This window comes from Azolla caroliniana, unplaced genomic scaffold (genome assembly GCF_043228905.1).
Source record: "Azolla caroliniana isolate FFs.n. ecotype wild unplaced genomic scaffold, voAzoCaro1.0.p SCAF_18, whole genome shotgun sequence".
In the NCBI taxonomy this organism is placed as follows: Eukaryota; Viridiplantae; Streptophyta; class Polypodiopsida; order Salviniales; family Salviniaceae; genus Azolla; species Azolla caroliniana.
The window spans coordinates 5,309,373-5,322,118 of NW_028230453.1; the positions used below are offsets into that span (position 1 = coordinate 5,309,373).

Sequence of the window (12,746 nt, forward strand, 5' to 3'; positions counted from 1 at the left end):
AGGTAAGGCAAGGTGATAAGCAGATGACCCAACTCGCTTAAGGATTTCAAATGGGCCACAATATCGTGGGGCTAACTTAGCGCACTTGCCCGTAGATAATGACGTAGAATCAGTCGGGACATGCAAAAAAACTTTTTGACCAATAGTAAATGCACGAGGACGTCTATCCTGATCAGCATAAAATCGAGCACGATCTTGAGCTGTCTTGACATTTTCTTTGGCAATATGCAACATTTGGTTCATGTCTTGCAAAAAATTGCGTGTACTGTCTAATGTATCACGATGAATCGTGACATCAACTGGGGCACGTGGCTGAAAACCATACATCAACATAAAAGGACTATATCCAGTGGATGTATGTTTAGAGCTATTATAGGCAAATTCTAAGATAGGAAGGTATTGCTCCCACTTAGAAGGGGTTTTTGCTACATAAGCTCGAAGCATGTCCTCAATAATTTGATTAACTCGTTCAGTTTGTCCATCAGACTGAGGATGATCTGCGGAACTCATGCTCAACGTAGTTTCTAGTTTCTTAAAGACCTGAGTCCAAAAGTCACTAGTAAACTTGGAATCTCGATCACTAACAATATCCATCGGTAATCCATAAAAACGAAATAACTCATCAACAAATTGATAAGCCAACTGTTGAGCGGTTACCGTGGTTTTTGTAGGAATAAATCTAGCTAATTTTGTTAGCCTGTCAACGACAACCCATATGGCATCATGACCCCTCTGTGTACGAGGTAAACTAACAATAAAATCCATCGAGATACTTTCCCATTTATTATTGGGAATATCTAAGGGATGTAAAAGACCAGCAGCTTTAAGTCGTTCCGACTTATTAATCTGACATTGTAAGCATTGAGTTACGTATTTATGCACGTCAGAGCGCATCTTAGGCCAGAAAAAAGTACACGAGATGAGAACGAGTGTGCGTTGTATTCCAGGATGACCAGCAGATGGTGCATCATGACATTCATGAAAAATTTTCTGTTTAACATTTGGTAAATCTGGAACACAGACCTTTCCACTACGGTAGAGCAAACCGTTTGTAATGTGAAAGGTCGCCTTCGAGGGTAGGGTGCTAGTATCGGCATCTAAACCAGATTCGGCTTTCGTCCAGTATTTTGAGAAATAACTGTCATCAAGGTATTTCCCTCGAAGGTGATCTAAAAGATCAGATTTTATTTCCGTGAAGCTAAGCATGTTAACTTCTTTAATGCGACTAAGAGCATCAGCAACGGTGTTCATAGAACCCTTGCGATATCGTATGGAAAAATCAAAATCTTGCATAAGGTCAGCCCAACGGCCTTTACGACCAACAAGATCGGGCTGGTCACAAAAATACTTTAATGATTGATGGTCTGTTGTAACCACAAATTTATTTCCATAGAGATAGTGCCTCCATGTTTTAAGTGCGTGTATCACCGCAAACAACTCTTTCTCTTGAACCGAATACCGAGATTGAGCAGCATCAAGCTTCTTACTTTCAAAAGCAATAGGGTGACCACCTTGATAAAGAACGGCACCAATAGCATAATCACTAGCGTCGGTTTCAATTGAGAAAGGCTTAGAAGGGTCTGGTAATAGAAGAGTGGGAGCCTGACACACATGCTCCTTGAGTGTCTCAAATGATTTGTCAAGTTGTTCATTCCATGAAATTGGTTTGACAGACTTACGTGGATGACCTTTTAAAAGGTCAGTTAATGGCGTAGTCAATTTGGAATAGTTACGAATTGATTTTCGTAAAAATCCAACAAACCCTAAGAATGATCTAAGTTCACGAATATTACGAGGAATGGGCCAAAGTTTAACCTTTTCAATACGAGAAGGTTCAATTTCAACGCCATTTTCTGTAATTAAATGACCTAGGTACACAATAGATTTTTGGAAGAAGTCACATTTTGAATGTTTTGCATAGAAAGAGTTGTCACGCAACTTTCGCAAAACAAATCGAACATGTTGAACATGATCTTGCAAGGTACGGCTATATATCAAAATATCATCCAAGAAGACGACAACAAAATCACCGAGTTGATCTCGGAAAACATCATTCATCGCTTGTTGGAATGTGGCTGGAGCATTAGTCAACCCAAACGGCATGACTAAAAACTCATAATGGCCATAGCGCGTACGAAAAGCGGTTTTAGGAATATCATCCTCGGCGATGCGAATCTGATGATAACCAGTTCGTAAGTCAATTTTCGTAAAATATCGAGCCCCGTGCAAACGATCAATCAAATCATCGGCACGAGGTAATGGATATGCATTCTTAATTGTCATTTTATTCAAACGGCGATAATTGATACACATTCGCCACGAACCTTCCTTCTTCTTGACTAATAGAACTGGCGCACCCCAAGGTGATTTACTATACCTAATGTGGCCCATACTCAAGTATTCCTTAAGTTGTTTAGCGATCTCATCCTCTTCTAATCGACTAAGTCGGTAAGGTGGAATGCTCACAGGAGCAGCCCCAGGGATGAGTTCAATTTGATGGTCCACATTACGTTTAGGTGGTAAAGTAAGCGGTAATTCAGTAGGAAACACATCTTGAAAATCCTCTAAAATAGAGTCGAGTAATCGTTGCTCAAAATGTGGTAATTGTGTGGCGTCAATATTAAAATAATAAAATTGAACCGCATGATCAATTACACACGAATAAATTAATGAACTAGAATACTCACTTAAAGATTTAGAAGACACAAGTGAATGAGAAGGAAGTTTGGAACATTGAATAAAATGTTTACAATTATTAAGTTCAAATGTGATTGAGTGATTAACCCAATCAATGGACAAAGAAGGGTTTTTATTAAAAAACCAAGGATATCCTAAAATGACATCTGCGGATTGTAATTTCATAACATGAAAGTCAAGCTTCTCCAAATAAGTATCTATTTGAATTGGCAGTTGACAAACAATGCCACTGATGTATTGAACGTTTCCATTTGCCGTGTGAACTTGATAGATATGATCACTTGCGTTTATGTGGAGCTCCATTTGCTGCACAAAGTGATCATTAAGAAAATTGTAAGAACTACCGGAATCAAACAAGAAATGTGCTTGTGTTCCATTGATATATCCGACTGCTCGGAGTAAATCATTAGGTTCAAGTAAATGTGAAGGAAAAGTGCATTCACATAAACTTAAGTGATTGGTATGAACTTCAACAATATCAAAAGACTCACCTGTGTGACTCGTAGATTTGTCTTGAGGAGGGGTGTTCATTGACTTCCTCTCAAGACGACGACAAGTATCCTTTGTGTGGCCCCGCTTCTTGCAATATGCACAGAAGAGGTTCGGTTTCTTTGAGTCGCGGTCAAGAGTGTCACTGGATTGCTTACGTTTCCCAATGAACTTGACATTCGGAGTTTTGGCGAACTCAGGTTTATTGTGGTCTTTCTTGGAAGTCCTATGGTATCGCAGCACAATGTTGACGGCTTCCTCGAAAGTTGTGGGGTCCTTGTCATGGACAATCCAATGATAATCCCCATTGGGAATACCATTCAAAAAACAAGCGACAAACCATTTCTCACCCGTAAGTCCCGATTTTTGGATCTGGGTCCTAGCGTGATGCACATAATCCTCGAGAGAGGTAAATGGCTTACTAGACAATGTGAGCAAGTGTTGCGCTTGTTCGGTTTGAGAAGGTGGCTGCAAGAATTGTTTCTTAAAAACATCAACGAAACCTTCCCAAGTTGTGGGTAAGTTTTTTGCGGTCCTTAGGCCACGCCACCAGGCAGCAGCTCGGCCACCTAATTCACGACCGACATAACCAATTTTTACTGCATCGGGCTTGGGATGAAGCTCAAAGTGAGACTCCCAACGACCAAGCCAAGTGCTAATGGCCTCCTCGGTTCTTTCTTTCTTATCTCCCTTGAAAGGCGTGACTACGAAGGAAGGTTCACCTTCTTTCTTGGACTCAATAGTTAATTCTTGGAATTTCTTTTCCAATGCCATATTGGCCTGTCTCATTTCGGCCAATTGATTCAAGGTAGTAGTGAGCAATTGCTCAATAGTGATCTCAGCTTGTGTGCGAGATGCGGATTGGGGTTGAGAGGTCTCATTTGGAGAGATCGTTCCAACTGCGTTCAAAACTTGTTCCATGATGCACGTTGTGGGTATGCAATAAAATAAGGAGGTTCAGAAAATACACAAGCAAAATGAATGCTTGAAATTTTGATTGAAAGAACTTTATCCAAGAAAGTATCTCATGTCTTTACCCCTCTAGACATATGAGATGTGATTCGAGATCCGATAACTATGGTAACACTATGGTGTTTTAAAAACCATGGGGGAAAACATAGCTAAGATGTATTTCTCGGATCTCTATCTTGAGTAATCATGGCGGCTCCCTGAGGCTCAACCATGGTTCTTACATCAATGAAATTTCCTAGATAGCCTTATATTAATGCCAACTCATCATGTATTATATGGTCGAGAAAGTGTATTACGTGAAAAAACAAGTGCACTCACAAGTAATATTCTAGTCTTGCGAGCAATAAGCAAACGTGATGATAAAATGATAAAATAAGGCACTACTCATAAGAGTTAAGTAGTGACGAAAACAAGGGTAAAAAAAAAAAACCCATGTGTTACCTACGAAAAAAACAATGTCACAAATAAATGGGAAGTGCAAGGTATGCACATATACATCCCAATATGATTGTTATAACTTGCACAATTGTGACATAAGCCACAAATTGATACAAGTGATGACGGTGTTGTGCGCAAAGATGTAATACTCAAATCCATGAGTAAAACATCAATAAGGGAACTCATATGGTTTTACTCGTTTTCTAAGGCTTGATGATAAGAGTTAAACCTAGATGACCCGTTGAAAAAAATCGTTCAACAAGCCACTCCATACGAAAAAATAGTCTACACGTAAAGGTTACATTAAAATAAACGATGTAAATACTTTATACATGAAAAGGAAGTGGAAAAAGGAGAGTTAATTGTGGGCGGGTAAATAATAATTACTAGAAAATCATATAAGTGAAACAATACTTATGAAATTAAAATTTAATTAGAATAATCAACAATTAGGTGTATGGAATTAAACATGCCCTAAGATACGAAACCCTAGGGTAGTTGACATGCACCTCCTCAAGACCACCACATATCCCTAGAATCGGCCAAGTAATGGCTAATTAAAGAGGAAAGTGGCATAGGTAAGTGACATATACCTCGTCAAGGCCGCATCATCCCTTAGAATCGGCCAATTGATGACTAATTAAAAAGGAAAGTGGCATATGTAAGCTACATATACCTTGTCAAGGCCACAACATCCCATAGAATCGGCCAATTGATGGCTTAATAGAGAGTAGAGTGGCATAGGTAGGCAACATACACCTCGTCAAGGCCACATCATCCCTTAGAATCGGCCAAGTGATGGCTCAATAGAGGGGAAGAGTGGTATACTCAACATCATATGCAAAACGGCCATGAGATAAGCGTGTGCGATTAGAGCAAACACGCTTGACCCAATGCACAAGAATAATTATTATCGTAAGAGTTCAAGAGAGGAGAGAGTGGGATATATATCGCAATATGCAAAAGGCCAGGAGTTGAGCGTGTGCGATTAGTGCAAACACGTTCGGCCCGATGCATAATAATAAGTAAAATCGTAGCGTAGTAGGAGGTAGAAAGAAAGAGAATAAAACGTAATACCAATTTGATTCGACCATAAAGAACGCATAATAGAAAAAGAGAAGAGATCAAAAAAGAAGAATACCGGGTTTAGAGTGTTGTTTTGATCCTGAGAAGAGCATGACGAGCCTTGTTAGATCCCCCTCGCTCACACGCAAAAAACATCAAAACAACAAAAAAAATTGTTAGTAAAAGCTCTGATACCACTGTTAAGAGTCTATTACTAATCAATAGACCAAATCAAGTAAAAAGGAAGAAAATAGATTGGATAGAAGAACCCGTTCCACCCGACCACCCCCGAGCTATGATCTAGACATAGCCAACCTACCACCGACGTCCCATACCGCCGGATATTAGGATGACTAATACCTTTGAAGAGATAAACACGATCGTCGAGACGAAAGCCTAGCCCGCACCACCAGTGTCTACGACAACAGCCTTCCGACGTGATTCCTATGAGGGTAGCTAAGCCTCATATTTATACCTTTTCCTAGGCCCCTTGAATAGATGTGCCTTTCTAAAAGGCTCTCTATTCATTGGTTGTCTAAATCATGATAGTGCATGCACATATCATTCATTCTATCCAATCATTAGTCCCCTTTTTAATAATAGTGAACATACCCTTCACTAATGTAAATATTAGTGACCTACCCTCACCAACGTTATGTGTACATAACATGTCCATATCATTATGCCTAAGATTTCGACCAACGTATACCCTATTGGTAGCGAGTCAAGCAAGAGTAGTTGTCGAGCACCCTTGAACAACTAGCTTAACTAAAGTTAGTGATTAGTGCTTACACTTAGTCACTCCCTCACTTTGCTCTCTATTGTAATAGAAATAGATGCATATACAAAAGAAGACAATATATAAATATACAACACTCCTTATTATCAAAGAGTTTTAAAACAATACAAGAGTGGGAAGATTAGGGTTTGGCTTCACTAGCACTTAACCCTAATCTATCTTTGCACCAATAGAAGATTAAAGGGATACAGTGAAAACTCTTAATACACTAATAGAAGGTAGAAAACACAAGATTGAAGAAGAGCTACAAAAGTCACCAAATGGTTGCTTTTATAGCTTTAAAAAAGGGTGTTGTGTAACAAAGCCTCGCATATGGGTTTATTCTATCCCCATTTTCCCATAGTATTATTGAGTTCGGTATCTCTTGTTGGGGCCATTGTCTTCTCAATTGGTGTCTCAGATATTGGATACACAACAATATATTGGCCTTAATGTGTGTAAATTAGTCCCCATTGGCATTCCTTGATTTTTGCACATCACAAAAAAATGCCCTATATAGGAGACAAAAGTGGAGATGTTCTAGGTAAAACGTTGTTTGAATTGTTGAGCCATCCTCTCAAGCAACATCAAGAGTAGAAACACCCTCAATTAAGCATTGGGTATCCTAATGGTTTGCGTCTATTTGTTGTTCTTTTTGTAAATTATGGAGACTGGAATAATTGCCATTTGGGAAGGTCAACTTACATGTTCATCTTGAGCAACTTAAATAACAAAAACACCACCCTCAACAAAGCCTTTGGTATCCTAATGGTTCGTGTCCAGTAGTTATTTTTTTTGTAGATCGTGAAGGTTGGAATAGTTATCATTCGAGTAGATAAACTTGCATAGTTGAATCACATGACAATAGTAGAAAGAGTTGTCATAGAAAACGACAGTTCCCACCAACAAACATTATCAATATGCAAATGGGTTTTGACAACAAAAAACTCCCAAAGAGTAGGAAATAGAGTGAAATGATCACTAATGAAATTCGAACATGTAACAAAAAATTTACAACATGAAATAAACAAGGGAACATGTTGGAGATGTGTCCATTGACTTGTGAATATGCTTGAGGTGAGATGACGACAGAGTACAATGAATATATGAAGCAGTAAATGGTCATAACAACATGCATTTCTATTCTTTGACATGATTTAGTATGTACGACACTCTAGGAACGATAAACTACCACAACAAAATGTCACATATGTTGGTTTGTGAAACTTTGTATACTACTCTCGTTTGTGTCTCTAACATTCTCATGTCATGGGTGAAATAATTTGACAATTTAGTTTCCAAATGTGACAATGTTCACACATACACCCCCCACTCTAATCTCAAGCGACAAACTACCATTAGAAACACAAACATGGACACATGCACATACAAATGCATGGATGTGAACATGAGTCATAAACACATACAATAAACCCTATCTAACATGTGACCAAATATTCAACAAATCATCACAAGTAGTATTAGACCTTATGAGGGAGATAATAACATATCTTTCTCATGAGAAGTTAAGTTGTCTCCTTGATGAATTCCTTTTCAATGCCTTTTTGTGACACTTATGCTTCTCTATGGGGTGGTGGCAACCCCAAGTCCAACAAGATCACTTCCCATTGAGATCAGGGCCATGGAAAGGGTCGTTGAATGTATACTTAAGGCTCAAAAATTTCCCACCCACCACTTCCTACAATAACATGGAAAGTAAGAAAAAAGAGATTCCAAAAGACACATAAAATCATTTTTTGTGTGTTTCAATTGGACATGGAAAAATGGTTAGGAAGATGGGATGTAGCACACATATTGCACCATGATGCATCAATAGGTTCCTCTTTGAATGTGGCCTTTTTGAAATCCCAATGTATCATGACATGAGAATTAAAAATGTGGAGGCTCAAGCTTCACACATTATACTACATATGTTGCACCTAGCTACAAATCCATGTTATTCGCCAAACAAAAATTGCACACTCAAATACATGTTAGAACTCACCCCATTGTCAGTCATCCGAACCATTGCTTCCAGACGACTTAACTCAATGTAGGTACAATGTGAGACAGGGTGTTGGGGCATAACTGGTGAGAGTAATTGACTTTGCGCACTTTGCCTTAAACAAGTTTGGGAGTTTGAGCATCACATTTTGATAAAATGTCACACCTTTTATCATATCCCAGCTACGCTTTCCACGCCTCTTTGACCAAACCCGATCATTGCATTAATTTCTCTCGATGTCACAATGCGCACTCTTGATCGTGAGATTTAGTAGTAAAGTTCTTGATCATCAAGAGTTGTTACTCACTTTCACATGTACTGCGTGAAAAATGTTATATTTATTGTGTCATATGTCATATTTGATATTCGAATATGATAATATCCCCCTCCCCTCTCCATCTCTCAACTTAAAATGTCCAAAAGCATTTCCTTACAAAATTTCTCCAAGTCAAGAACAAACTCCATACACCCTTATTTCTTGAGATGGAATCTCTTTCCATCAAGGTCATGCCCATGGAAAGGGTTGAAAGAGTATATGTTTTAGGTTCCTAGAATAATGTGGGAAGAAGGCAAAAAGATCCAAAAGACACATAATTTATTGTGTTCTTGTTGGATGGAAGATATGGAAGCATGGTTTGAATTTTCGAATATAGGATGCAACATACTTGCTTCATGATGCCTTATTGCAATGTCAATATATAATAACATGGGAAAAACCTAGAGGTTCATGCTTCACACGTTATAGTATATACGTTGCACCTAACTACAAAATCATATTCTTTACTGAACAAGGAGCCAATCTTGCCATCATATCTGTTGCTTCCATACGAATCACTTCACGGTCACTTCAATGTGAGGCGGAGCGTTGGGACACATGTCACAACATTACTTGAGTAAACAAGTTCGGGAGTCAGATTCGACAAATCTTCATGTCTTTGATCATAGTCAATAAATGCTTTCTGCCTCAGATCACAATCGACACAACTTTCCACGTGTCTTTGACCAAAGATACAATCCTTTGCACGAGTTTCTCTCTCACAATCACAATGTGCACTCTCGATCCCGACATTCAATTAATAAAGAGTGTTGGTGTCGATTGTGATATGAGGCAGAAAGCATTTATCGACTATGATCAAAGACATGAAGCATGTGTCTTTGACCAAAAATACAATCCTTTGCACCGGTTTCTCTCTCACACAGTCACAATGTGCACTCTCGATCCCGACATTCAATTAGTAAAGAGTGTTGTCGGAACAATCGAGAGCCGCAACTCGCATTGTCACACGCATTCCGTGAGAACGTTTATAATTCTGTTTGGTCTCACAGGTCAGATATGGCGTCCGGAGGCGATAAAATCTCCGAATGTTTATTTAAGATATGGCCTCTGGGGGCGATAAAATCTCTGAAATTTGAATGTTTATTTCTATTGAGCTATCGAGAAACATTTAAGTGATAAGACAAGAGAAATCTTTGGGCGTCCAAGTGTGAAACCGATTTAGGGTTTGGGGCTCCTTTTGGGTTTCCTTCTGTGATTTTCGGCCTTTCTCTTATGCCTCTTCTTCCTCCATCTCTCATCTTCCTGCAGTCCTTCTGTTCATCGCAGATCGGTTCCTGTTGTCTGCAGACATGCAGATCTTCGTGAAAACCCTCACCGGGAAGACCATCACTCTCGAAGTCGAGAGCAGTGACACCATCGACAATGTCAAGACCAAGATCCAAGACAAAGAAGGTGCGTATGCCTCCCTCGATTCCTTCGTTGTTTTCTTTCTCCCGCAATTCTTGATCATGATCATATCTACGGAGTCTACGTCCCTCTCTCTCTGTTTTCTATTGTAGTTATATCCATCACTAAGGCATGTGTGATTGAAATGTTTTATTCCTGAACCTGCTGTCCTTTCATTTCAGCTCAGTTTTGCTTGGAAGTCTATATGGTAGGATGTGTGCTTAATTCGGGAGTCTCGTCTTATTTTTAGATATGTGCGTGTGTCTCTTCAGTTTGGAAACTTTTCTGTTCCTTAGCTCGTGTGTATTAGATTCCATTGTCTAAATAGGAAGACCAAGTCACTAAATGGTTCTTATATGCTCCTCTATCTCTCTGCTGGTATTTTTGTTTTCGCTCACTTTGTAAATACGGTGTTCTTTTAGAAATTGATCTGTCATGTAGCCCTACTTTATATGTTTTCGTTGCTAATAAATGAGATCAGTATACACTTGCGTTCTGGATGTGTTTGTATTTTAGGTTATAGACACACGTTCTCATATCCTTTTGAATGAGATGCCGATACGCTCAATTTTTATCTCGTGGATATCCCTGTTGTTACTTGCACTTTGTAGATAAAGGTTGCATGAAACGTATCTATACAATAAGAACTTATGGCACAACAGTATTGATTGTGCCTCTCCTTTTTAATGCCTTCAAGTTCTCCTGTGAGAGGTGTTGCAGATTTGTTATCACGCTTCAAATCGATTTTCTGAATCAAATTCGATATTGTAATCTGTTTAACGAATGCAGGGATTCCCCCGGATCAGCAGCGTTTGATTTTTGCTGGCAAGCAGCTTGAGGATGGAAGAACATTAGCAGATTATAACATCCAAAAAGGTATCCTGTTTGTATCAACATTTGAACTGGCTAGTAATATTGCACACTACTGAAACTTATGCATTTCTCTTTTAATGCAGAGTCAACATTACACTTAGTTCTTCGCCTTCGTGGTGGAATTATTGAACCTTCCCTCATGGCTTTAGCAAGGAAATACAATCAAGAAAAGATGATTTGCCGCAAGTGGGATATATGTTATTAATACCTTTTCCACTTGAAGTTCTTTACGAAAATACGTGTGCTTATTATTATAAATGTTTTCAGGTGCTATGCTCGTCTTCATCCACGTGCTGTCAATTGCAGGAAGAAGAAGTGTGGACACAGCAACCAGGTATACAGCCTATTATTTTGAAGTGGAGAATGACTTTAGGTTAGAAGTATATCTAGATGAATTCACGTCTACATTATCGATTAAGACTTAACACTGAGTTTTCGTTAAGGCGATGCACACTAAGCTGGTTGCATAATGACTCTTATTTATAGACCCTACCATTATAATGTCTAGTTAGGTGCTCTATAACTCCAAGTGGTAGAACCGAAAATGCAGTAAGACTGTGCTTAGCCTTATTTTAAGCTAGCAAATTAGTGAGATAATTTGGCATCTCACCAATGATTTTGTATATTTTACTCATAAGAAGAGGTTTAAACCTTATAATTTGGATGTGTGCAGTATTATTTCTCTTGTGTGTTAAGGCTCTTGTGTCATTCTTTGTTAATCTGATTTGTTTCTTTTATGTATTCCAGCTTCGTCCCAAGAAGAAGATCAAATAGACTCTACCTTCAGTTGTTGAAACAAACCTTGGAATATTTTGCAGCATTTTAGCGAGAACATTGATTACCTTGAGGCTTGCTTTTGCCACATGTAATGAAACTTTGTCGTGTTTATTATGAGAGATTTTTGTTTCAAAATTATGGCTCCTGATTGCATTGAAGTTTTATCTCTGTTTCTATCACAAGATTAATTATAAGGACGTTGGAATTTCTATTGGATTCAGTTAACTTCATAAATGGTGTGAATGTGAATGCCAATTGAAGCGATCACACTGGCTATTTACAAGTTTTCTCATACTTGTTAGGTCTACACCTAAAAAGAACCTTTTAAATAGGTGAAATTTGATAATTTAATTTGCATGCATCTTAATAGTAAAGTAATTATTCTCTTTGCTTCTTGTACTTTTCTGAAAGCATGGATGGTCTCAAATCTCATCTAAACCACCTCTTGTTATTGATGGCCATTCTTAGCCATCTCACAAAATGTTTAGTGATTTCATTGATAACGGCTAGGCTTGGTTTTGCCACTTGTAATGTGAAATTGTGATGTTTATTGCATGAGGGTTTCATATGCCAATGCCGTTGTGGATGTTGTAATTTGCGTCAATGTGAATGTCAGTTTGATAAGAGTTTTTAACCTGTATCATGGCATGGCCACTCTCAGCAGGATGGTTACTGAGGGATTATTCAGTTGACACTATTAATGTGAAAAGTAGGTTAGGTAGCTTGATAATAATGAAAATCATTTGTAGCCTTTTTCATTTAGACACCATCTCCCATCTAGTGTCTAAGAACATTAAATTTCATGACTTTGAAGTATAGTTATTATTTCATGTTAACATGCAATAAACTGTCTGATATAAGAGAACAATAACGTATGAACAAAAACATCCACCAATCAATGGTAGAAATAAATCTATTGTATAGTTGAA

At 38.4% G+C, this 12,746-nt stretch overlaps 1 protein-coding gene across 1 annotated transcript; it reads left to right on the forward strand.

Annotated features, from left to right (window-relative positions):
* The first annotated feature begins 10,007 nt into the window (after nucleotides 1-10,007).
* Nucleotides 10,008-11,952, forward strand: LOC147852217 (ubiquitin-ribosomal protein eL40 fusion protein). Its single transcript, XM_087334489.1, has 5 exons — nucleotides 10,008-10,173; nucleotides 10,957-11,043; nucleotides 11,124-11,226; nucleotides 11,308-11,374; nucleotides 11,788-11,952. Exons 1-5 carry the CDS (start codon nucleotides 10,071-10,073, stop codon nucleotides 11,812-11,814), a joined length of 387 nt encoding a protein of 128 aa, XP_087190615.1. The 5' UTR covers nucleotides 10,008-10,070; the 3' UTR covers nucleotides 11,815-11,952.
* Nucleotides 11,953-12,746: the final 794 nt, after the last annotated feature.

Excerpts from the sequence above, each read along its gene's own strand:
- LOC147852217 (XM_087334489.1), top strand. The coding sequence starts at position 10,071 with ATGCAGATCTTCGTGAAAACCCTCACCGGGAAGACCATCACTCTCGAA. Across the intron at positions 10,174-10,956 it reads CAAGATCCAAGACAAAGAAG|GGATTCCCCCGGATCAGCAG; the intron begins GTGCGTATGCCT and ends TAACGAATGCAG. Across the intron at positions 11,227-11,307 it reads GAAAAGATGATTTGCCGCAA|GTGCTATGCTCGTCTTCATC; the intron begins GTGGGATATATG and ends AAATGTTTTCAG.